This window comes from Natator depressus, chromosome 13 (genome assembly GCF_965152275.1).
Source record: "Natator depressus isolate rNatDep1 chromosome 13, rNatDep2.hap1, whole genome shotgun sequence".
In the NCBI taxonomy this organism is placed as follows: Eukaryota; Metazoa; Chordata; order Testudines; family Cheloniidae; genus Natator; species Natator depressus.
The window spans coordinates 33,141,176-33,167,563 of record NC_134246.1 but is presented as its reverse complement, the minus strand read 5'-3'; the positions used below and the strand labels follow the sequence as shown (position 1 = coordinate 33,167,563).

Below are 26,388 nucleotides of genomic sequence, written 5' to 3'. Positions count from 1 at the left end.
GAACCAGCATTGTTACAAGGTCTACATTTTTATTACGATTTTCCTGGCTTGTTAAAGTTCTCTCATTCATTCTCAACCTTCTTTCAACTTTCAGGATCAGTCTATTTCCAACATGATAAACTACACATGTTGATGTTTGCTTATGATGAAGAAGAATGATACCTGTTGCAAGCAAGCGTGATTCTTATGTATTGTCTTCTCTGTCCCATGTCCAGAGTTGTGATGGATCATTCCACGGCATGTGTTCAATGACATGTATACCAATGTGGTGATTGGAGCTCATTGAGGGAACAACTGTCTCTTCTTTCCTCCATATACAAAAAGAACCATGGAAAACCACACCACGGTGGCTGAGTTCATCCTCGTAGGGTTCGGAGGCCATCCCAAACTGCAAGTCTTCCTCTCTGTCCTCTTCTTGGTTCTGTACACTGTCACCCTGCTGGGGAATCTCAGCATGATCACCATCATCAGCTCTGACTCCAGGCTCCACACCCCCATGTACTTCTTCCTGAAGAACCTGTCCTTCCTGGACCTCTGCTACTCCTCCGTCATTGCCCCTAAAGCCCTGCTGTGCTTCTCAACGGGGCACAGAGCCATCTCCTACAATAGCTGTGCTACCCAAATGTTCTTCTTCTCTCTCTTTGGGACCACTGAGGCATTCTTTCTAGCCGTGATGGCTTATGACCGCTTCGTCGCCATCTGTAACCCGCTGCACTATCCAATCACAATGTCCAAGAGGGCTTGTGTTTTCCTGGTGGCGGGCTCCTATCTCTCAGGCTGCCTCAACTGCAGCATCCAGACAGGCTTTACATTCACCTTGTCCTTCTGCGGGCTGGGGAAAATTGACCACTTCTTCTGCGACGTCCCTGCAGTGATGCAAGCCTCCTGCTCTGACACCTTTGCCAGTGAAATGGCAATGCTGGTCGTGTGTGGGTTCATCATAGTGAGCACTGGCCTGGTCGTCCTTATCTCCTATGGCTACATCATTACCACTGTCATGCGGATACCCTCCGCCGAGGGAAGACGCAGAGCCTTCTCCACCTGCACTTCCCACCTGGTGGCTGTGAGCTTGTTCTTTGGGACAGTCTTCTTTATGTATGCCCAGCCTGGGGCCATAACCTCCCCAGGTCAAAGTAAAGTGGTCTCTGTGTTCTACACCATTGTCATCCCCATGCTGAACCCTTTGATCTACAGCCTGAGGAACAAGGAGGTGAAAGAGGCCCTGAGAAGACAACTAAAAAAGAAAGGCTTTTTCCACTGAGTTCCCTGAAGTATCAAGGCTATTGAAGAGTGGATAGGTATTTGGGATGGATGACAATAGGTGCCAAAGACAGCGGAATTCCAACAAGGCTCTTCCATGGAACAATGGTCTCAGCTGGTGAATATTATGGGGAAAGGCAGGGACTTTCAATTGCCTAAGGAAATTAGGCACCCCACTGAATATCTAACTCCCTTTGACTCCTTTGAAAATCCCAGACAAAATGTAAGGGTGATGAATCGGAGGCTAAGTCTATATCCCTTGGAAGGGGAACTCTCCCTAAAATGGGGGTGGATGGTTTTGTGGTAAAGATGTTGGACTGTGACTTGGTAAATCTGGGATCTATTTCTAGCTCCCCATGTGAACTTGGGCAGGCTGCTTACGCTGAGATGCTAATAGATTTGAGCACCCAACTCTCATTAACTTTAATAGGATTTTAGTGTCCAAAGTGCTTAGGCAGCTTTGAAAATCTCAACCTTAATCCCACTGTTTCTCAGGTCCTCATCTGTAAAATGTGGATATTGATACTTCCTTTCTCTGGCTCTATCTGTTTACATGCTGACTTTTTTGGGAGCACAGAATTTTTCTGACCATGTATTGTGCAGCATCTGGTAAAATGGGACCCTGAATGTAAGTGGAATCTATAGTCATTGCTAATACGATAACTTTGAACCCTGGAGATGCATTGGCAGGGACAGCTGACAGCCACCCCATGTGAAGAAAACCAGCCTCTTGATTCTACTTTGCATGGTTGCTTACCTTTTCCTCTGAACATTGTCAAACTGTACGTACTCCTTTCAGTGGATGTTAATGTAATAGTCTCAGAGAAATAAACTATGGGACTTAGGCTCCCAAGTCACTTAGGGACATATTATCAAAGGTATTTTGGCACCTAAAGAGGCAGATAGGCACCTGGAGGGACTTTGGTAAGCACCTAAACAGAATTGTATCAAATCAAATGGGACAGAATAGATTATGATGCTTACGGGAAAAGATCCACAAAATGTCTCTCATTAAGAGGCCCAGTTCAGCTCCATGTGAAGCTGATAGTCATTCCATTGACTTCAGTCAAAACCCCAGATACCCCAGCTGGTGTCAGTTGGAAAAGATCCATTGAGCTCAACTCACTGAAACCCCAGTTGGTGTGAAATAGTTGTAGCTCCACTGTAGTCAATGAAGCCAGATACCTAGCTGGTGTAAATCATCCCCTTTGCCATCAGTGGGCCAGATATGAAGCTAGTGTAGATCATCACACCTACACTGAGTCACTGACTTCAGTGGACCTCTGCTGGTTTCCACTGGTTGTGTGAGAGTGAGGGCCTGATCCCATGTCCTTTGAAGTCAATGGAAGGACTCCCATTGATTTCAACGGCCTTTGGATCAGGCCATGAGATCAGAATCTGTCCCAGTATCTCTTGGCTCAGAGAGTAGAGCATGGAGTTGGCACATGTGAGGACAATAGCCAGTGTCAACATTTGGTCAGCAATACGTTCTCTTCTTCTTCCCATTGGAATCAGCGGTAGAACTCCCATTGATTTCAGTGGCACCATGATTGTGCCCAGTCAGCAAACTGATTAGCAAATGTAAAGTCACATGCTTGTAATCCCCCTCCATAAAGTAAAAGACCAATTGTTATCCCCTTAACATCATACCCCTGAACAATATCTTAGTGTCATTGTTTAGCAGTTACTGACTTTCACAGTCGTGCTGACGAAAATGGGTATGCAGCATGCGGAGGGATTTTCAATGGCACCATGGGCCACATTCACAAAGGAATTTAGGCTTTGCACAGCTCAGTCTCATCACAGCTCAGTTTTAAGTGCCTAGAAAATTACTGGGATTCACAAAGCCTGAGTTAGGTGCCCAGGCTCCCTGTGCAAGGAGCAGGGAGAGCTAGGTGCCTTAGAATGGCACTGACAAAAGTCAGCATGCTAGGTGGGTCCCTGCTAAACCAGCCAATGGGAGATGCTGATGCTCAGGGAGTTCACTGCCTAAATCCGGGATTGAGGGAGCCCCATATCTGAGTATCCCATAACCCAGGGGCAAGGGCACTCACCTGAGAGGTGGCAGATCCCTGTTCAAATCACTTCTCCCCCTCTGAGCACATTTACCACGTGGGGACCTTCAGGCGAGTTAGGCCCGAATTCCCTTGGTCTGTGCATCACTCTGAGGCTTAAGTGTCCAGACGTCTAGAGGGAAGCAGTAGTGCATTTGCCACATGGGTGCCGACTCCGTGGGTGCACCAGGGCTCAAGCACCCATGGAAAAAAATAGGGAGTGCTCTGCACCCACCGGCCACAGTGCTTCTGGGCCCCAGGGCTGGCCTCTGATCAGGGGTTCAGCAGGCCCTGGGGTGTCCAGAGGAGCAGTGAGTGGCTGGCGGGAGGCGCTCGGGGGAGGCAGAGAGTCATGAGCAGCAGGCTCACAGGGCGCGGGTGGGGAGTCTCGAGGGAGAGGGCAGAGTGGGGGCAGGAAGAGTCAGAGTGAAGGCAGGGCCTTGGGGGGAAGAAGCGGAGCAGGGCCTCGGGCAGAGCAGCAGTGGAGCACCCACTGGGGGAAAGAAAAGGCCAGTGCCTGTGTCATGCCTAAAAGCAGAAACTTAGGCGCCCAGGGAGCTTTTACTGCAAAAACTTAGGTGCCAAGTTAGTTTAGGTAGCTACTGGATTCCAGTCCTGGGTTTACAATGCCTTCAGTGGCTCCACGGAGCCAGGCCCATGCTCAGAAGGGGCCCCGGCCTGCTCCGCTTGCACTGCGCCCTGAGACCCCACTGGCTCCCCCCGCCCACTCACTCCTCTTGGCCTGACCCCTGCTGCCTCCTCAGCCCTACCCCTGCTCCTCTCTGCCCCCTGGCCGCACCCCAGTGCACCTCCCACTCTGGGCAGTCTCTGCTTCCCACCACCTGTGGGGCCCTGCCTGTCTCCCCGGAGCTGAACCGCCTGGGACTGGTGCAGCCTGGCCTGTATCAGCCCAGGGGTGGGGGAAGGGGACAGTGCAGGGAGCTTGGCTGGGCCCCTGCAGTGGAAGTGCATCTTGAGGGAGCCCAGCCGGGGAGGCCCTGGCCTGGCTCATCACACCACTCCCGAGGTACCGGAGCGATTCCCTGCCCCGGGATCAGCCCTGGCTGCACTGCTGGCTCAGCCTGGCAGACCCAGTTGCCTCCCAGCAGGGCCAGTGAGTGCGGCCGGGAGGCAGGGCATGGGGGAGTGGGTTTCTTGTGGGGGCAGTGCTGGGCTGTGAGGGGGTAGGGAAGATGTGTATGTTGGGGCACTGGGAACTGGGGGTTCTGTGTGGGGTGCTGGGCAGTTGTGGTGATGTTTTGGGCAGGGGGGTGCTGGGCAGGGATGGTGTTGTGCAGGGCGCTGTGCATTTGTGGAGAGGTTTGGGGTGGGTGCTGAGCACAGTGGATCTGGGGGGGCTCTGGACATAGGGAGTCAGGAGGATGTTGGGTGGGGGGGCTTTGTGGCGTGGCATGGGCCCACTCCCCAAGGGGAAGGGGCATGCTGGCAGCACAAGGCCGGGTGGGCCACTGTGTGTCTGGCAACTGCTGGTTTGTAAATAGTGCCCTCGCCCTGGGCTGGGCAGAGCTGGGCTTCCCCTGTCATGCCATGACTCATTGCTCCTGGCTGGCCCCACACTCTGGGGACTGACCTCCCCAGGCCATGCTCCATTGCTCCCATGGGGAACCACAAAAAAGTTTGGCACTGGGCCCACAAAAGGTTCATCCAGCCCTGCTGGGTTTGGTAGCAGCTGAGCAGGGATTTTGTGAATCCCAGCGGGTGGGATTTAGGTCCCTAAATTGGCAGTTGGATGCCAAAGTCCCTTTGTGCATCTATTCCATAGGCACCTAACACTGAATGATTACAATGGGTGTTAGGTGCCAAGGTACTGTTGAGAATCCCACTAGGTGTCAAAATAAATCTGGCTCAAGAAGACTACTCAAATGAGTAAGGGCCAGATTTTCAATATATTCAAGTGCCTAACTCGCACTAGAATTTAAAATAACTTTAAAATCTGTCCCCATGTGTTTCTGTATAAGAGTAGGAGTTCCACTTTAGGGCTTGAAATATTTTGTAGGAGTGGTGAGAAAGAAAGAAAGAAAGAAAGTTTCAGCTTTTCCACACAGCAATGTAGAGAGGCTGTCATTTACACACTGGAAACAGACAGAATGTATGTCCCTTTATAATTTTATTTTTATGTTTTAAAATTGGTACATTCTGAGACTCATTCACCATATTTACAGGAGACTGATATTCAGTTATTAAGATCCTGGGATTTCCATGGTAAATGATCAGAGTGAGTCTGATACAGCGACCTATAGTCCACCTAAATCTCATCTGAGTTCAAAGAGATTTTATCCTCTAAAAAGCCTGCAGAATTGGGCCATTGTTGTGTCCATTTCACCTCCAAAAGAAACAGGAAGCGGGTTTTGATGTGATTCTTTTACTAAGTTAATGAAACTTTAAATGTGGAGAGAATGGTCTTGACCTTTCCTTCATTTATGCAAGTTTTATAACAATGCAACTACATTGATATCAGTGGAGTTACTCTGGTTTTACAATGAGCAGATGAAAGGAAAATCCGTCCCCTTGGCACCAGCAGATTTTCTCTAGACTTACACTTGGGAGAGTGAGAAGAGAATGAGCGCCACTGGCTGCAATGGAGTTACTAATGATTTACACCAGGGTGTGTGATAGTGGAACCAAGCCCACTGGTATAAACGCAGCTACTAGTGATCTATACCAGGATGAGTGAATACTCCTGATTTACATCGATAGGAATGAGATTTGAATCAAAACCACTGACTTTATTGAGGTGTGTTACAGACACAACACAGGAGTATTGCACATAGATGAACCAGTCTAACATAGACTCTATCTGTTTCCATTACCTGATACAGATGTCACATTTTTCACCATTTTCCAACAGCTACCTCACCATGACATCAGAGATACTTCAAGAGCCAGATTCTGAGCAGGCTTAAATCCATGTAGCTCCACTGAAGTCATATTGGCTAAACCAAATTTATATTACCCAATGATTTGGACCGAAGTAATTCCTATTATCAATATACGGAAATATACAAATAAATATGGAAATACTTTATTGTCACAAATATGTTGTATAGTCAATGATCTGGAATGTTATAGGAGCAGAAGAATTGCCATGCATCATCATCCTATCTCCAGTAGTGCCCAGTGTCAGCTGTTTCAAAGACAACAGTATTATAATCTGAATCATGGAGAAAAATTCTTCCTAAATGAGAGAGTAACAGTTGGTTCATACCCCAAAGCAGGAGGTCCCTATAAACAATGAAGCCATTTTAGAATTCTCCAAATTTATTTGATTACATAATATCCAGTGGTAATGAGTTCCACAGCTTAGATGGCTAGATAGATATTTTGAGGTAGTCCCCTACTCTCCCGTGTCGTCGTCCCCACCATTCATACACTGATCCCAAATATTCATTAGTTTATAGCTGGAGAAAAATAACAAAGAAAAACAATTACATATTTTGTCAGAAATTTGTATTTCTTCTTGTTGTTTTTTTGTTCACATTTCAGAAGTTCACAAAAGCCCTGCACAGGCAGATTTGGTCTCTATGTTCATAAGTAAGGTTCAACTTTTCAAAGATTTCTTCCCCATAGTTCTGCCCCAAGCTTCTTTCACCTCTTTGTTCCTTAGACTGTAGATGAGGGGATTCATCATGGGGATGACAAAGGTGTAAAACACAGACACCGCTTTCCTTGGGTACAGAGAAGTTAACTAGGTGGGCTGTGCATACATGAAAGCTCTGGACCCATAAAATAAACTCACCGCTATTATATGAGAGGTGTAGGTGGAGAAAGGTTTGTGTCTGCCCTCAGCAGAGCGAATCCTGAGGATGGTGGAGATGATATAAGCATAGGAGATGAGCACAAACAGGGAGGTTCTCCCTATGACAAGGCCACATAAGGTAAACATCACCAGGTTATTGACATACGTATCACTGGTGGCGAGACTAATCAGGGGAGGACCGTCACAAAAGAAATGATCAATCTCATTCAGTCCACAATAGTGCAGTGTAAAGGTGAAGCCAATCTGCACCTTGGAGTTCACACAGCTACCAAAATATGACCCCGCCACCAGCTGAACACAAACCCACTTGGACATGGTTACAGGGTACAAGAGTGGGTTGCAGATGGCAGTGTACCCATCATGCGCCATGGCTGCCAGCAGGAACCCTTCAACAGTGAGGAAGACAGAAAAGAAGAAGAATTGGGTGGCACATCCATTGTAGGAAATGGCTTTTCTCCCTGCTGGGAAGCTCACCATGGCTATGGGGGCGATGGTGGAGGTGAAGCAGAGGTCTAAGACTGACAGGTTCATGAGGAAGAAGTACATGGGCGTGTGCAGGAGAGAGTTGGCTCTAATGAGGAGGATCATGCCGGCATTCCCAAGCACGATGGTAATGTAAATCACCAGAAACACCACAAAGGGGACTACGTGAGGTGCTGGACCACTTCCAAACCCTAGCAGGATGAATTCTGTCAATGCTGTGCAGTTGTCCTCTCTCGCTGTCTCCATCACCTGAAATTCCCTATCCCAGAGGATGTTGAGAAGATACATTCATGAATGTTTTGGAAGTGCTCAAATCCCATGGGGAGGGATAGAAAAGTACCTTTGGAGTGATTTTCAGAATTAGTCAGCTGACTCCTTAATTCACTGCAGTTCTGTGGCAATCCCAGCCTTGAGAGATGAACTTGATGGCAAAACAGCCTTTGGCTTCACTGTAAGAAGATCAAGACCTAGTAATCCAAGTTCAACCCATTCATAATAAAATTGGAGTTTATTTATGTATTTATTTTGGGAGGTGAATCTTTTTGAGATTCTAACCAATTTTTAATCAACTTTTCTGTATGGTTGTAATACAAGGCATGAATGATAGAATCTCTCCTTCCATGAGTAATCCCACTGATTTATAAAAAGGGTGGAAGAATTGGTGCCTTAAATATGAATTTTATCGGTCTATGGATGAATATATATGAATTATTTCTTCATAATTTCTTTTCCTGGAAGATTGCAGGGGTTCCATTTGAGAGCTTTTACCTTTAGATAGAATATTGTCTGTCTTAATCCAGGTCAAATTAAAGGGACTTTTGCCTGAATAAGAATGGAGTAAAGTCTTAGTAAGAAATTTAGGAGTAGGTATTTTCTTTAAGCTAAAAGCTATTTTGACAGTAGTTACATATACACATTTAGTACTGGATTCCTTACTTACATCATGGAACACCTTATTCCCAGTCTTACTGATAACAGTGGATTTTTTCTTTTCAACTGTATTATGCTTAAAATTGTAAGCGCATTTACAGATTGTCACCACAGATAAGAATCTGTTCCATCAGAGGAAAGGTAGCTGGGGTTTGGTCACTGGAATCCCGGACAACACCTAATGATATTCGGGTAATTCTGTGATGATGGAGAAATTACTGCAGTTCTCTGGTTCCACTTAAGAGTTAATTCTGCATCAGACTACATTATCGAAGCTGTGACTTCCACTGGTGGCCAAATCCCATTGAAGCGACTGAGTTAGCAATTCTCAGTCTCTGCCAAGTCCTGGAGGGTCTTATGAGAGGCAAAATCTTTCGATTTTATCCTTGAATTCTGTCTTTCCTCCATTTCAGCTCCAAGCTCCCCAGTCCAACGTCTCTCCTCAAAGACCTCAGAGTGATTAATGAATTTGCTGTTGTGAACACAGTAAATAGGAGGTTGTATTCAATGGCTAGCTCTGAATAGGGAAGTTAATTACCTCTGTATATGGCACTGGAGAGACCTCTAATATCTGCATCTGGTGCATACTTCAAAAAGGATATTTTTTAAAAAATGAAAATGGTGCAGAGAAGAGATAAAAGATTGATTTCAGGTTTCACTGTGAAATAATAAGGGAGACCAGTGTATTTAGTTTATTCGAGAGAAAGTTAAGAGATGATTTGATCATGTCTATAAACCCCTGGTAGCAGAGGTCATTAGCCTTTTTGGCGACATCACACTAAGAGTTCGTGACCCCCACAGTTACCCTCAATTCATGTTGAAAAGTTGGAGACATGGCAAAAAAGAATGACAAAAAACATTTCAGAGCTGGAAGAAATGTCTGTGTGCGCCAGACGTAGAGAACACAATCTGGTTATCTTACCAAAAAGAAGATCGCGCGCGTGTGTGTGTGTGTGTGTGTGTGGTGGGGTGACTTGATAACAGAGTATAAGCCCAGAGAGAATATTCTGGATATTAAAGGCATCTATATTTTTGCAGAGAAAAGCATAACAAGAGCCAGTGTCTCAAAGAGAAACCAGAAAAATTCAAGTTAAAAATCAGCCACACACTTTTGACAGTGAGAGAGTGCTTAACCATTGGGACGAAGCGCCAAGGGGAATGGTGGCATCTGTCTAAATAAAGACAGAGTGCCTTTCTCGAAAATGCTTTAATAAAACACAAGTTTTTGGGCACAGACCAGGGTTAACAGGGTGAAATTCTCTGGCTGGCATTATACAGGAGGTCAGGTTAGAAGATCAAATGGTCCATTCTGGCCTTGAAATCTGTGAATCTCGGTGGTTTTGTTACAGCAGAGGGTTATTTAATTTAATAGATTCCCAGATTCCAAGGGCAGAAGGGACCACTGTAACCATCTAGCCTGATCTCCTGTAGAACACAAGTCAAATGACTGCCCCCAAATAATTCCTAGAGCACATCTTTTAGAAAAACATCTGATCTTGATTTTAAAAAATTGCCAGAGAATCCACCACACCTCATGGCAAATTACTCCAATATTTAATCCAACTGGCAGAGAATTAAGAACTAAGTGAAAGAAAGGTTTGCCACGTAAGAAGGTCTTTCTAACTTCTTGACTCTTATAGTGTTTCTGAATGTTATTTGCCATCAACGGTGTTGGTTTCAGGGCTGCTGCTTCTTTCATTAGCTGGCTTGTCTCCTGAGTGATAATCCGCTAGGCTGTGGGAACTCTTAGCTGTTGCTGATGTCTCTGGGTTCTGTCAGTCCCATTGGTGGCTGGCTGCTGGGGAGGGAGAAGTGCTCTTTCATCCAGTCCCGTGGCTTCTGCAGACAAAGGTGTAGTAGCATAGGGCGGTGACTCATCGCTAACAAGACTTCTTAAAATCCATGGTCTTTGCTTTCCCCTCCCTCCCATGTCTCCACCCAGGAACCCCAGGACAAATCAGAACTAAGCATCCCCCCCAGAGTCACTGGGCTTTTCAATCAACAAGGTTAGATTCAGACATATGTAGCAAAATCAGGAGGGTTGGAGAGTGGTTTATACTCATGAGAGGAAACTCAGACACACAGTCTGCGGCCTTATCCTAAGACATTCTCTCAGGGTGTTTGTCCAATTAGATGAATTGGACTATGTTTTTTCTATTCCCGGAATGGATGAATTTAACTCTGAGAATTGGGTGTTGGGTTTGACCACTTGTCTTCCTTGTCTCCCTTGAGCATGATCTCATATTCACTAAAAATCGGGAGCAATTAAAAAAAATATTTTTCATGGAAAATTTGAAGATTTTTTAAAAAATACATTTTGCTTTTCAGTAGTCTTAGCTGAAAAATTTCGCTTTCAGGTTTTCAATGAACATTCACCATTTTCTTGGTGGTGAGGGGGACACCTTTTTTGTCCAGCTTTAATTGTCCAGAGAAGATTATGTGTAGGATTGTCTTGTTTGGCAAATTTCTTTCAAAGTGTGATTTGCATTTCTATAAGAATACAGAAATGGCCATACTGGGTCAGACCAATGGTCCCTGTAGCCCAATGTCCTGCCTTCAGACAATGGCCAGTGCCAGATCTTCAGAGGAAATTAACACAACAGAGCAATTATTGAGTGATCCATCCTCTTTGTTGTCTGCTCCCAGCTATATTTCAGTCTATGCCTTCTTTCACAATAGTTCCTCTCCCCCAACAGCATGACCTATTCTGTCAATCCTGTATATTCTGTGCCTGGTATTACCATGTCCCATTGATTATCATCATTCCACCAAGTTTCTGTGATGCTTATTATGGCAATGTCCTCCTTTAAAACCAGCCCCTCAAGCTCACCCATCTTAGTATTTCAACTTCAGGCATTTGTGTACAAACACTTAAAAATTGATCAATACAGAGTTGTCTGTCTTCATGTGATGTAACTGAATGGGACTTTTTTCATTTGACCATTTCTCTTCAGCTCCGAACTGTACTTTATCAACTTCTACCATCTCTTCTCTTGCCATTGAACAGAACGGGAATGCTACTGCAACTGTAGGCCTAAGACAAGAAACATTTTTACAGCTCTAGTCTGTGCTCCTCACTCATCCAGCCCAGTAGTTGGGTCTCACCATTGGTCTCGCCAATATTATGCACTGCACAGCATGCATCAGAGGCTGCTGGAATGTTTTCCTCCACAGAGATTGATCCTTTTCATGAGACACTTTCACCTGCCTTTCAAAGTCCACTCCCTAGGCATCCTGAACCTGCCCTGGTGATTACTAAACCTCTCCTTGATTTTCTCTAGGTTGTTGATGTACGACTTCCAGAGAAGGAAAGGGTGGGCCGAGTCACCAAGAGAGAGGCAGAGCTGGCACAGAAACCCTGTTAAAGTCAGTTGGACAGTCTGGGGAGAACGCCCTAGCTTTCAGTCTGTCAAAAAGCCCTGCATTTCTAAAGCTTTGAGGACTGTGGACTTTTCCCAACCAGCCAACATTCATTTCAGTAAATCACCCACTAGGGTTCACCAAGGCCTCTGTACTATGGAACAGTAACTCTTGTGGTTTATGTACTCAAAGTCTAGCTGGGGAAAGGGTCTCCCAATAAAGACTCAGCATTGTTAGGGAATTCATTGAATTCGTCTATTATTTCCTGCACATTGCCCAGGTTTTCTACCCAGAACAGCAAGACATTATTTCTCACCTTGCATACCTGCATGATGATGTACCCACAAACTGATTTTCCAGGATCAAATTGATTCCCCACTGACTGATGGAAATATGAGGTTGCACGATTTCACATGGCAACATGCATTCCTTTCTCCAAGGTCTGGACAGTGCTCATCTCGATGTCTGTGCACTACAGGGTTTGAATGAGCTTGGCCCTTAACTCCAGGAATGTGGCCTTCTGCATCTGAAAGTCCTGGAGCCACTGCTGGTCATCCCAGGTTTGCATCATAATTCAGTCCCTCCACTCGGTGCTCATTGAATGGACCCCAAACCACCTCTCTGCTGGGTGCACCTGGTCTTGGGAAGTTGTAAGGGTGTATCTGCAGGACTATCAGTTCACTCATCCTCTGTTGACTCTATCCTAGCACTGGGGCATTGCAAATAAAACAGAATCGTATGCTATATGTATGCTTAAAATGGGGAAGAGTGCTGTGTTTCTCTGTACTACATGCATCTTTGCAGTGGACAATTCATTCACGAGGCATGAGAGCAGCAGGCTATTGGATGGCACAGAGGGAATTATCAACATTTCCCCCTGGATTCCCTCAAGTCTCTGAGAGACATAAGGGTATTCCACAATGCACTGCGAAAATCTCCCACAAGGTAACATGCTAAAAGGTGGCATGGGAGACACTTGGGTTCCTATCCAAAGTACAACACATCTTTTCCTGATATACCCTAATGCTGTGTGGACACAAGGCACCAGCACAATTGATCAAATATGAATGCAGTCTGTTGAATTAGTTTTGTCCATGGTAGAGCTGGTTTAGAACTCAAATTCCCATTCTGTAAGAAATTCTTTTTTTTTTAAGGAAAAAAGAAAAAAGGAACTGTTACTCACATGGGGGCCAATTCCACACCCCTTACTCAGCAGAACTAGTTGCATCAGTAAGCTCTACTCAATGAGAGTAAGGGTTGTGGAACTAGTCACACAGTTGGCTTCACCAGGCATGTTCATTTGCGGAGAGTAACCAGCGTCTTTATGGAAAGAAGACTAAAAACACACTCAGTTCATATGAGCCCAATATTTCAGTCTGGGAAATCACTGTAATCCCAAAACAAAGCAACATTAAAACAAGTAGCTTGCTTGAAGTTTTGAACCATTTGAAGCACCCAGGGACCATGTCCCAGCAGGTCCTGGAACGAAGCAGAAAGACTCATCAATGAAGTTAGTGCTCATTGTTGAGAGATCAGTGAGGAGGATATATTGCCGTGGGTAAAAGTGACTTTTCTAGCTGTTAATAGAACGCTAACAGCCGCAATAGTCTTGGCCCTTGAGTCTGGGGCAACATTTTCAAATTCCAGCTCTTAGGAACATTAAAGCAGATGAACTTTGTAAGTACTTGAGCTGTATGTTACGCACCCATGCTGATTCATTGAGAGAAGAGAGCATGAGGGCACTATTAAAGTTCTGCAAGTTGAATGAAGATGGGGTATGTATTGATTTCAGTCTTGTGTTGGAGATCAATCTGAAAGCCTTATGGAATGTCATAATGAATTATCAACAGTGTTGTCTGTAATGTGATGGTGGCAAGGAATACAGAAGACTTTTCTTTCAATTCTGATTTCAATGCTTTTAGGTTCTGGTTGGTGGGGAGTGTCCTGACGCAACCTGAAGTGTCACTAAACCTAATTTTTGATTGTATTTGTTATTATAAGAACTGCTCTGAACCTTTTTTCCCTACCGAAAGTTTTCATTTTTATTGAAGAACTGAAAATATTCAGTTGAAAACTTAATTGCAAACTGGGGGAGGGAGAATGATTTTCCAATGAAAAATGGAATTGTTTTGAGGAAAGCAGACATTTTTTGTGAATATTTTCATTTAATTGAAAGTCCACTATTCTGCTAATAAAAAAATATGACTGGCCTTAATTATTACAATTGTTACAATAACACCAGAATCAAGGATCAGGGTCACATTGTGCTAGGCTCTGTGTGAAAATAAGAAAAAAAGGAGAGGGGACTTAAACTGGCTCGATGAGGAGAATAGGATGAAACAAGGAGCCAGGCTTGGGGAAGAGCCCGGACTGGGAAAAGGAAAGGTTGGGTATAGAATAAAAATCCCTCATCTCCAGTGCTGTGAAAACAAATTCACTGATGTTTGTGAAGCACTCAGACACTATAGTGATGGGCACTGCAGGAAAGCCCATGGAGGAATTAATAATTCTCTCTCCAGAGCAGGGTTTGAATAGTGTGCAGTAAGTAAGTCTTGTGGCCACTCACTGAACAATTAAGACAAAACAAAATATTGAATAATGGTCCAGTAAGTGAGCCCCATCCATCCTGTGCACTGGATGAAGGAGAAGTACTACAGACATAATAATATGTGATCAGGTTATTAAAGACTCTATCATAATTAGGCTTGGCAGAAAATTCAATTTTTTTAATATAATTTCATTGGCTAATATCGTTTATTTATAAGCCTTTTTTTCAATTTTTATCTATTTAAATTTTCACAGTTATGGGAAATTATAGGGGCTCAAAGAAAGAGAGTTAAACACTAATTATTTAATGACAGTAAACATTCAGATATAAAAAGTTAAAGCTTTATAACTGCTACAGCACAAATTGTGAGTGTCACATGTCAAAGTATAAAAAAAAAATCCTTAAATCAAACTCTAGTAGGTTCTCAAGCAGTGTTTTTCTGACTTTTCCTGTCTGTAAATTTCAGTGGTTATTGATGGAAATGTTTTTTCATCAATGTGTGTGTTTGCTGTCAAGTACCTCTAAAAATCCAACCTGTCCAAGTCTAATCATAAGGTATATGTACAGGGAGGTGAATGAAAGTTGCACGGGCAACTTTAATCCTGGCATTTCCTAACTTTGAGAGAGACAGAGTTATGCTCTACTTCAGTCACAAACTATTGGGTTTGCTGCATACTAAATGCTCATCTTGCTGTCTTCTAGCCTTAAAATAAAGGATTGTGTGGATTGAGGGCCACATTTCACCACACACCTCGTGTCGAGTGTGTCTTCACTCCAAAGGGAGTCCCATGGATCTCAGTGTGTAATATCATAATAAGAGTATCAGAATCCTGTCTTCTAGGGGCAAATTTCCCTCTTGTAAATAACTGTTATATGGGAAAATTAATAAATTGGTGCTCTATGGTAGAAAAGTCAAAACTTCTAACAGAACTTCTGGAGATTTATTAAGAAGAAATTTAATGACATTTCTAAGGGTTCAGTCCACTTTTATGAAAACCAAGGGGAGACTTGCCTTCATTTTCAATGGGAGAGAGCTACAAATGGGGCCTGTAACCTGTGGTATTCTCCTTAGCCCTAGCCCTTTGCTTCTATTTTTAATGCTTATCTCATTCCTTTTCCCAAGAAAATGGAGACAGTGAAAGAGAGAAACCACACAGCACTGACGGAATTCATCCTGCTGGGGTTTGGAAGTGGTCTGGGGCTCAAGGTGGGCCCCTTTGTGGTGTTTCTGGCAATTTACATGACAACTGTGCTGGGGAACACCATCATGGTCTTCCTTATTAAAGCCCACTCTCGCCTGCACACCCCAATGTACTTCTTCCTCATGAACCTGTCGCTCTTAGACCTTTGCTACTCCTCCACCATCGCCCCCAAAGCCATGGCGAGCTTCCTAGCAGGCAGCAAAACCATTTCCTTCAACGGATGTGCCACCCAATTCTTCTTAGTCGCTGTCTTTGTCACTACTGAGGCATTCATCCTGGCAGCCATGGCATATGATCGATACACCGCCATCTGCAACCCACTCCTGTATCCCATCGCCATGTCCAAGCAGGTTTGCGTTCAGCTGCTGGTGGGTTCCTATGTTTGCGGCGGTGTAAACTCCATGGTGCAAACAGTCTTCACCTTTACACTGTGTTTCTGTGGGTCCAATGAGATAGATCACTTCTTCTGTGACGTTCCACCCCTGCTAGGCCTCTCATGCACCAACACAGACATCAATGAACTGGTGCTGTTCACTTTATCCAGCCTCATCATTGTGAGCACTTCCATTGTCATTTTCGTCTCCTATGCCTACATCATCTCCGCCATCCTCAGGATTCGCTCTGCTGAGGGCAGATGCAGAGCCTTCTCCACCTGCACCTCCCACATGATGTCCGTGAGTTTATTTTACGGCACTGTTACCTTCATGTACACCCAGCCCAGTTCGCTAGCATCTCCAGCTCAGAGCAAAGTGGTGTCTGTATTTTATACCTTGGTCATCCCTATGTTGAATCCCCTCATCTACAGCCTGAGGAACAAGGATGTGAAAGAAGCTTTGGGAAGAACCATCAGCTCAGTGTTTCTAAAATGAACCTTCTCTATGAATATTGAAATAAATAATCCTTTGGGTTATGGAAAGACTAGTACCGTAATAGTCATAATCTATCTATCTATCTATCTATCTATCTATCTATCCCCATACACCACCTCTATCTATCAATTTATCTATATATCTTTCTAAACTAGCAGTTTCCATTTGTTCTTGTCTCTTTCTAAATTTGTACGCCAGTCTCAACACTGGAGTATGCCATTACAAGAGTGATTTAAAAAATAAATCAATCAACCCTCTGTGTATCTATGTTACACTTTTCCACATTGTTATCTATTCATGTACCTTAGAAATGCATCTGTTCTGGAAATATGGATTAAAATGCCCCTGAACCTTGGGGAGTGTTTGAGATCTGTGTCGGAATTTCACCACTGGTCTATCAATGTTGATCCACTCACTGGAACTCAAAAAATAGTCCCTTGGCTTAATGTGTGTGTGTGTGTGTGTGTGTGCGCACGTGTGTGTGTGTTTATGTCACACTTTACTGGCTGGCTCCTACTTTTCTGGTAGGATTTTCAGAAGCACTCAGTGTTGCAGTCAATGGCACTTTTATCTCTGGTTTCAATGGGTGGGGGTGGGGGGGGTGACACTGTTAAGCCAACAATGAGCACTTCTAAACAGCCCCCTTTTATTTTCAGTTCAAATGACAGGGGTATGTGCTACTGGTGCCCAGTTCCCATTGTCATTCAATGGGAGATGGGTGATAAAATACCATTGGTCTCTTTGAAAATCCCAGCCTTGGTGCTGAAATACCAGGACTTGTTACATTAATACTGGTCTCTCTCTCCTTTACCAGCTTGTGGTGTGTGTATTGTTTGGATGGCCAAGTGAAAGTTACTATTACAGAAAAAGTCCCCTCATCATCAACATCATCATCTAAAAAATAATTTTGTGTCAACCCAAAACACATTCTTTTTTTTTCTTCAAGTTTTCAATTCAGCCAGAGATTAGGAAAGTTGGTTATTTTCACTACATACATGGGTATTTCAGACACAGGAGGCATAGTACAAGTGTGAACTACTGTTCTCACCCTCAGTGGTTCTGAACAGCATTTCCTCTCACTGAAGTCAGTAGCCATTACACCTGCAGAAGAAGAGACATGATAACAGTTGAACGGGCGACAGCCTGGCTCTGTCGGAGCACCTGTGCAGCTAGCCGCTCGGACGGTCCCGCAGCCAGCCGCACCAGCCATTGTTCTGGCATCTCCGGGCAGCTGGCCCCTGGCCCCTGCCCAAGCAGTGATTGATGCAGAGGGCACCAGGGACTGCCTGAGTAGCAGTCCTGCGGGCGGCGGGAACAGCCACAGCTCAGCAATGCCCAGCAGTTGTCCTGGGGCGGCTGGAGGAATGCCTGTCACCCTGGGGCTTCCCCAGCCGAGCCGAGGCTGTTTTGTTTCTTGCCTGTGACCTGTCCATGACTTTTATTAAAAATACCCGTGATTAAATCTTAGCCTTAATTATCATCATTCCACCATGTTTCTGTTATGCTTATTAAGTCAATATCCTTGCCAGGGTTCCTTCCCCACTCTGAACTCTACGGTACAGATGTGGGGACCCGCATGAAAGACCCCCTAAGCTTATTCTTACCAGCTTAGGTTTAAAACTTCTGCAAGGTACAAACTTTGCTTTGTCGTTGAACAGTATGCTGCCACCACCAAGTGTTTTAAACAAAGAACAGGGAAAGAGCCCACTTGGAGACATCTTCCCCCAAAATATCCCCCCAAGCCCTACACATCCCCTTTCCTGGGGAAGGCTTGAGAATAATATCCTAACCAATTGGTTACAAAATCATCAAAGACCTAAACCCCTGGATCTTGGAACAATGGGAAAATCAGTCAGCTTCTTAAAAGAAGGATTTTATTAAAAAAAAGAAAGGTAAAAATCATCTCTGTAAAATCAGGATGGAAAATACTTTACAGGGTAATCAGATTCAAAACACAGAGGATACCCCTCCGGGCAAAACCTTAAAGTTACAGAAAACAGGAATAAACCTCCCTCGTAACACAGGGAAAATTCACATAAAACAAAAGATAAACTAATCCGCCTTGCCTGGCTCACCTATACTGGTTGCAGTATTGGAAACTTGGATTAGGATGGGTTGGAGAAGATGGATTTCTGTCTGGCCTCTCTCAGATCCAAGAGAGAACAAACATGTAAACAAAGAGCACAAAACAAAAGCCTTCCTTCCCCCAAGATTTCAAAGTATCTTGTCCCCTTATTGGTCCTTTGGGTCAGGTGCCAGCCAGGTTAGCTGAGCTTCTTAACCCTTCACAGGTAATAGGATGTTGCCTCTGGCCAGGAGGAATTTTATAGCACTGTATACAGAAAGGTAGTTACCCTTCCCTTTATATTTATGACAATCCTCCTTTAATACCAGCTCCTCAAGCTCACCCATCTTAGTATTTCGACTTTTAGTATTTGTGTACAAGCACTTATAAAATGGGTCAATATTGAGTTGTCTGCCTTCATGTGACATAATTGAATGGGACTTTTTTCATTTGACCATTTCTCTTCAGCTCCGAACTGTACTTTATCAACTTCTACCATCTCTTCTCTTGCCATTGAACAGAACGGGAATGCTACTGCAACTGTAGGCCTATGACAAGAAACACTTTTACAGCTCTAGTCTGTCCACCTCACTCATCCAGCCTAGTAGCTGGGTCTCACCATTGATTTCACCAATATTATGCACTGCACAGCATGCATCAGAGGCTGCTGGAATGTTTTCCTCCACAGAGATTGATCCTTTCCATGAGACACTTTCACCTGCCTTTCAAAGTCCACTCCCTAGGCATCCTGAACCTGCCCTGGTGATCGCTAAACCTCTCCTTGATTTTCTCTAGGTTGTTGATGTACGACTTCCAGAGAAGGAAAGGGTGGGCCGAGTCACCAAGAGAGAGGCAGAGCTGGCACAGAAACCCTGTTAAAGTCAGTTGGACAGTCTGGGGAGAACACCCTAGCTTTCAGTCTGTCAAAAAGCCCTGCATTTCTAAAGCTTTGAGGACTATGGACTTTTCCCAACCAGCCAACATTCAGTTCAGTAAATCACCCACTAGGGTTCACCAAGGCCTCTGTACTATGGAACAGTAACTCTTGTGGTTTATGTACTCAAAGTCTAGCTGGGGAAAGGGGCACCCAATAAGGACTCAGCAAGATTAGGGAAGTCATTGAATTCATCTATTATTCCCTGCACATTGCCCAGGTTTTCTACTCAGAACAGCAAGACATTATTTCTCACCTTGCATATCTGCACGATGATGGACCCTGTCATAAATATAAGGGGAATGGTAAACACCTTTAAAATCCCTCCTGGCCAGAGGAAAAACCCTTTCACCTGTAAAGGGTTAAGAAGCTAGGATAACCTCGCTGGCACCTGACCAAAATGACCAATGAGGAGACAAGATACTTTCAAAAGCTGGGGGGAGGGAAAAACAAAGGGTCTCTCTGTGTGATGCTTTTGCCGGGGACAGAACAAGAATGGAGTCTTAGAACGTAGTAAGTAATCTAGCTAGGTATGCATTAGATTCTGATTTCTTTAAATGGCTGAGAGAATAAGCTGTGCTGGAGGGAATGGATATTCCTGTTTTTGTGTCTTTTTGTAACTTAAGGTTTTGCCTAGAGGGATTCTCTTTATATTTTGAATCTGATTACCCTGTAAGGTATTTACCATCCTGATTTTACAGAGGTGATTCTTTTTACTTTTTCTTCTATTAAAATTCTTCTTTTAAGAAACTGAATGCTTTTTCATTGTTCTTAAGATCCAAGGGTTTGAGTCTGTGGTCACCTATGCAAATTGGTGAGGATTTTTATCAAACCTTCCCCAGAAAGGGGGTGGTAACGCTTGGGAGGATTTTTTTGGGGGGAAAGACATTTCCAAATGGACTCTTTCCTAATAATAATAATAATAATACCAGTTAGACGTTTGGTGGTGGCAGCGAAAGTCCAAGGGCAAAGGGTAAAATAGTTTGTTCCTTGGCGAAGTTTTAACCTAAGCTGGTAAAAGTAAGTTTAGGAGGTTTTCATGCAGGTCCCCACATCTGCACCCTAGAGTTCAGAGTGGGGAAGGAACCTTGACATACCCCAAAACTGATTTTCCGGCATCAAATTGATTCCCCACTGACTTGTAGAAATATGAGGTTGCACGATTTCACATGGCAACATGCATTCCGTTCTCCAAGGTCTGGACAGTGCTTATCTCAATGTCTGTGCACTTCAGGGTTTGAATGAGCTTGACCCTCAACTCCAGGCATGTGGCTTTTTGCATCTGAAAGTCCTGGAGCCATTGCTGGTCATCCCAGGTTTGCATCACAACCCAGTCCCTGCACTTGATGCTCATTGGATGGGCCCCAAACCACCTCTCTTGCATGTGCACCTGGTCTTGGGAAGCTGTACAGGTGTATCCTCATGACTGTCTGTTCACTCATCCTCAGGTGATTCTACCTAAGCACAAGGGCCTTGCAAATAAAACATAATTGTTTGTTTTGTACATACAATGGAGAAGAGTGCTGTGTTTCTCGCACTGCATGCATCTTTGCAGTGGACAATTCATACATAAGAGCCGCAGGCTATTGGATGGAATGGAGGGAATTGTCAACATTTCACCCTAGATTCCCACCCTAGATTCCCATTTCACCCTAGATTCCTAGAGGTATAAGGGAGAGGCACAATGCACTGTGAAAATGTTCAACAAGGTAACATGCTAGGAGGTGCCAATAAGGGACACTGGAATTCCTACCCAGAGTGCACACATCTTTTCCTGATAAAACCTGATGCTGTGTGGACACAGTGCACCTGCACAATTGACCAGATATGAATGCTCTCTGTTGAATTAGTTTTGTCTGTAGTAGAGCTGGCTTAGAACTCAAATTCCCATTCCATGGGAAATTCTGAAATTAAAAAAAAAAGAAGAAGAAAGAAAGAATTGTTATTCAGATTGGTCCAATTCCACACCCCTTACTCAGTGGAACTAGTTGCATCAGTAAGCGCTACTCAATGAGAGTAAGCATTGTGGAACTAGTCACACAGTTGGCTTCACTGAGTGTGTTCTTTTGAGGAGGGTAGCCAGTGTCTTTATAGAAAGAAGACTAAAAACACACTCAGTTCATGTGAGCCCAATATTTCAATCTGGGAAATTACTGCAATCCCAAAACAAAGCAACATTAAAACAAATATCTTGCTTGAAGTTTTGAACCGTTTGAATCACCTAGGGACCATGTCCCAGCGGGTTCTGGAACAAAGCAGAAAGACTCATCAGTGAAGTTAGTGCTCATTGTTGAGAGATCAGTGAGGAGGAGATATTGCCGGGGGTAAAAGTGACTTTTCTGGCCGTTGATAGAACCCTAACAGCTGCAATTGTCTTGGCCCTTTGGTCTGGAGTGACATTTTCAAATTCCAGCTCTTAGGAACATTAAAGCAGGTGAATATGGCAAGAGCTTAAGCTGTGTGACAGGCAGACATGCTGATCCATTGACAGAAGAGAGCATGAGGTTGCTATTAAGGTTTTGCAAGTCGAATGAGACTGTGGTATGTATTGATTTCAGGCTTCTGTTGGAGATCAATCTGAAAGCCTTATGGAATTTCATAGTGAATTATCAACAGTGCTGCCTATAATATGATGGTGGCAAGGAATACAGAAAACTTTTCTTTCAATTCTGGTTTCAATGCTTTTAGATTTTGGTTGGTGGAGAGTGCCTGATGCAACCTGAAGTGTCACTAAACCTAATTTTTGTTTGTGTTTGTTATCATAAGAACTGCTCTGAATTTTTTTCCCCTACCGAAAGTTTTCAGTTTTCACTGAAAAACTGAAAATGTTCAGTTGAAAACTTAATTACACACTGAGGGAGGGAGAATGATTTTCCAATAAAAAATGAAATTGTTTTGAGGAAAGCAGACATTTTATGTGAATACTTTCATTTAATTGAAAGTCCACTATTGTGCTGAAAAAAAATTATGACTGGTCTTTACTATTACAATTGTTACAGTAGCACCAGAATCAAGGACCAGGGTCACAATGTGTTAGGCTCTGGGTGAAAATAAGAAAGAAAGGTCTCCAGATTAAGTCAAGGGTTTTTTTTTGTTTTTGTTTTTTACTAAGGTGATGGGAGAAAAACTAGAAGCTGGCATGGACGGGAGACACAACCTGGAAACTGGGAGCTGGGAGGTAAACTGGGGCTAACTGGGCAATAAAACTAGTGCTGAGAGCTGGGAGGGAGACTACAGGGGGAAGGAGACTGGAGGCCAGGAAGGAACATGAAGGAGGGGGGAGCGAGTGTTGATAGCAAGTAGGTGAGGGGGAGACTAAAATCAGAAGGTGTGGGGGGGATACTGGGGCTGGCTGAGCAGGGGCTGAGAACTAGTAGAAAAGCGTGGAAGAGGTGAGGAGGCATGGTAGACAAATCCAATGAGGCTCTAGTGTGAAATGGCAGAACCAGCACTGGCTGGGCAAAGAGACTAGGAGAAAGAACTGAGATGGGGATGGGGGAAGATAGCAAGATTGGATGAGGAGCCTGGAGAGGAAGATTGGGTCTGGGAGCTTGTGGGAAAGAGGAACTTAGACAAAGTGATGAGTGAAACTGGATGTGGAAGGAGACTGTGACTGGTATGAGAAACCTGAGGAGATGGGACTTGGACTAGCTCGGCGTGGAAAACAGAATGATACAAGGAGTCAGGCTTGAGGAAGAGCCAGGACTGGGAAAGGGAAAGTTTGGGGGCAGATTAAAAATCTCTCATCTCCAGTGCTGTGAAAACAAATTCACTCTTGTTTGCGAAGAGCTCAGATAGTATAGTGATGGGCACTATGGGAAAGCCCCTGGGGAAATTAATCATTCTTTCTCCAGAGCAGGGTTTGAATAGCATGAAGTAAGTAAGTCTTGGGGTCATCCATTGAATAACGAAGACACAAAAAATATATTGAATAGCTGTTCAGTAGGTGAGCCCCATCCATCCTGTGCACTGGAGGAGGCAGGGGTCCTGTGGAAACAATAATATGTAATCAGGTAATTAAAGACTCTATCATAATTAGCCTTGGAATAAATCAATGTTTTAATAATATTTCAACAAAAAATCAATGTTTATTTTAAGCCTTTTTTCAATTTTTATCAATTGAAATTTTCACAGTTATGGGAAATTATGCGAGGGGGTCAAACAAAGGGGGTTAGATGCTAATTATTTAATGACTGTACACATTGAGATATAAAAAGTTAAAGCTTTATAACCAATAAAACACAAATTGTGACCCTCACATGTCAACGTGTACAAAATAAATATCCTTATATCAAACTCCAGTAGGTTCTCAAGTAGCGTTTTTTTGACTGCCTGTCTGTAAATTTCAATGGTTACTGATGGAAATGTTTTTTCATCAATGTGTGTGTTTGCTGTCAAGTACCTCTAAAAATCCAACCTGTCCAAGTCTAATCATAAGGTATATGTACAGGGAGGTGAATGAAAGTTGCACGGGCAACTTTAATCCTGGCATTTCCTAACTTTGAGAGAGACAGAGTTATGCTCTACTTCAGTCACAAACTATTGGGTTTGCTGCATACTAAATGCTCATCTTGCTGTCTTCTAGCCTTAAAATAAAGGATTGTGTGGATTGAGGGCCACATTTCACCACACACCTCGTGTCGAGTGTGTCTTCACTCCAAAGGGAGTCCCATGGATCTCAGTGTGTAATATCATAATAAGAGTATCAGAATCCTGTCTTCTAGGGGCAAATTTCCCTCTTGTAAATAACTGTTATATGGGAAAATTAATAAATTGGTGCTCTATGGTAGAAAAGTCAAAACTTCTAACAGAACTTCTGGAGATTTATTAAGAAGAAATTTAATGACATTTCTAAGGGTTCAGTCCACTTTTATGAAAACCAAGGGGAGACTTGCCTTCATTTTCAATGGGAGAGAGCTACAAATGGGGCCTGTAACCTGTGGTATTCTCCTTAGCCCTAGCCCTTTGCTTCTATTTTTAATGCTTATCTCATTCCTTTTCCCAAGAAAATGGAGACAGTGAAAGAGAGAAACCACACAGCACTGACGGAATTCATCCTGCTGGGGTTTGGAAGTGGTCTGGGGCTCAAGGTGGGCCCCTTTGTGGTGTTTCTGGCAATTTACATGACAACTGTGCTGGGGAACACCATCATGGTCTTCCTTATTAAAGCCCACTCTCGCCTGCACACCCCAATGTACTTCTTCCTCATGAACCTGTCACTCTTAGACCTTTGCTACTCCTCCACCATCGCCCCCAAAGCCATGGCGAGCTTCCTAGCAGGCAGCAAAACCATTTCCTTCAACGGATGTGCCACCCAATTCTTCTTAGTCGCTGTCTTTGTCACTACTGAGACATTCATCCTGGCAGCCATGGCATATGATCGATACACCGCCATCTGCAACCCACTCCTGTATCCCATCGCCATGTCCAAGCAGGTTTGCGTTCAGCTGCTGGTGGGTTCCTATGTTTGCGGCGGTGTAAACTCCATGGTGCAAACAGTCTTCACCTTTACACTGTATTTCTGTGGGTCCAATGAGATAGATCACTTCTTCTGTGACGTTCCACCCCTGCTAGGCCTCTCATGCACCAACACAGACATCAATGAACTGGTGCTGTTCACTTTATCCAGCCTCATCATTGTGAGCACTTCCATGGTCATTTTCATCTCCTATGCCTACATCATCTCCGCCATCCTCAGGATTCGCTCTGCTGAGGGCAGACGCAGAGCCTTCTCCACCTGCACCTCCCACATGATGTCCGTGAGTTTATTTTATGGGACTCTTACCTTCATGTATACTCAGCCCAGTTCGCTAGCATCTCCAGCTCAGAGCAAAGTGGTGTCTGTGTTTTATACCCTGATCATCCCTATGTTGAATCCCCTCATCTACAGCCTGAGGAACAAGGATGTGAAAGAAGCTTTGGGAAGAACCATCAGCTCAGTATTTCTAAAATGAACCTTCTCTATGAACATTGAAATAAATAATCCTTTGGGTTATGGTAAAACCAGTACAGTAACAGTCGTAATTTCTATCTATCTAATCTATCTATCTAAACTAGCAGTTCCCATTTGTAATCGTCTCTCACTCTAAATTTGTATGCCACTCCCAGCACTGGAGTATGCCATTATAAGAGTGATTTAAAAATAAATCAAACAACCCTCTGTGTATCTATGTTACATTTTTTCACATTGTTATCTATTCATGTAACTTAGTAATGCATCTGATCTGGAAATATGGATTCAAACATCTCTGAACCTTGGGGAGTGTTTGAGATTGGTGTTGGAATCTCACAACTGCTCTATTAATGATGATCCAAACACTGGAACTCAAGAATAATACCTTGTCTTAATGTGTGTGTGTGTGTGTGGTTATATCACAGTTTACTGGCTGGCCCCCTGACTAATTGACCAAAGGAGGTAAATTACGATTTTCCGAAGCACTCAGTGTTGCTGTCAGTGACAAAATGTTTTATGGATGAAAAATTCAGATTTAGGTTGACCAAAACCGTTGGCAAATTTGAGTTGAGTTTTCCAAATTTTTGTCAGTTGGAAAGAAAAAAAAACAGATTTGTTTTTAAATCAAAACGTTTCCTTTCAACATTTAAAAAAGAAAGATTTTAATTGTTTGATTAAAAAATACTTTTTCATTTAGAATTTTATTGCAATTTTATTTTCTTAAGAATGGTTAAAAACTCCAAAATGAGAAAAGGAAAATATTGTGTTTGGGGAATCTGGCTAAACTTTTTATTCAACCCAAAATAATTTTTTTCAACTTGTTTGGTTCACTGAATCATCATCATCATCTAAAATACTTTCTTTCAGATTTTCAATTCAGCTAGTGACTAGAAAAGGCGGTTATTTTCACAGCTACATACGTGGGTATTTCAGACACAGGAGGCATAGTACA

At 43.7% G+C, this 26,388-nt stretch overlaps 3 protein-coding genes and 1 pseudogene across 3 annotated transcripts; 3 read left to right on the top strand and 1 right to left on the bottom strand.

The window, feature by feature from the left end:
* The first annotated feature begins 328 nt into the window (after nt 1-328).
* On the top strand, nt 329-1,261 carry LOC141997464 (olfactory receptor 9S13-like). Its single transcript, XM_074969845.1, has one exon. It carries the CDS (start codon nt 329-331, stop codon nt 1,259-1,261), a length of 933 nt encoding a protein of 310 aa, XP_074825946.1.
* Nucleotides 1,262-6,873: 5,612 nt separating this feature from the next.
* Nucleotides 6,874-7,821, bottom strand: LOC141997463 (olfactory receptor OR9H1-like; annotated as a pseudogene).
* Nucleotides 7,822-15,539: 7,718 nt separating this feature from the next.
* Nucleotides 15,540-16,484, top strand: LOC141997462 (olfactory receptor OR9H1-like). Its single transcript, XM_074969843.1, has one exon. The coding sequence runs from the start codon at nt 15,540-15,542 to the stop codon at nt 16,482-16,484; it is 945 nt and encodes a 314-aa protein (XP_074825944.1).
* Nucleotides 16,485-24,492: 8,008 nt separating this feature from the next.
* On the top strand, nt 24,493-25,437 carry LOC141997461 (olfactory receptor OR9H1-like). Its single transcript, XM_074969842.1, has one exon. It carries the CDS (start codon nt 24,493-24,495, stop codon nt 25,435-25,437), a length of 945 nt encoding a protein of 314 aa, XP_074825943.1.
* Nucleotides 25,438-26,388: the final 951 nt, after the last annotated feature.

Coding starts and splice junctions, on each gene's coding strand:
- LOC141997464 (XM_074969845.1), top strand. CDS start 329: ATGGAAAACCACACCACGGTGGCTGAGTTCATCCTCGTAGGGTTCGGA.
- LOC141997462 (XM_074969843.1), top strand. CDS start 15,540: ATGGAGACAGTGAAAGAGAGAAACCACACAGCACTGACGGAATTCATC.
- LOC141997461 (XM_074969842.1), top strand. CDS start 24,493: ATGGAGACAGTGAAAGAGAGAAACCACACAGCACTGACGGAATTCATC.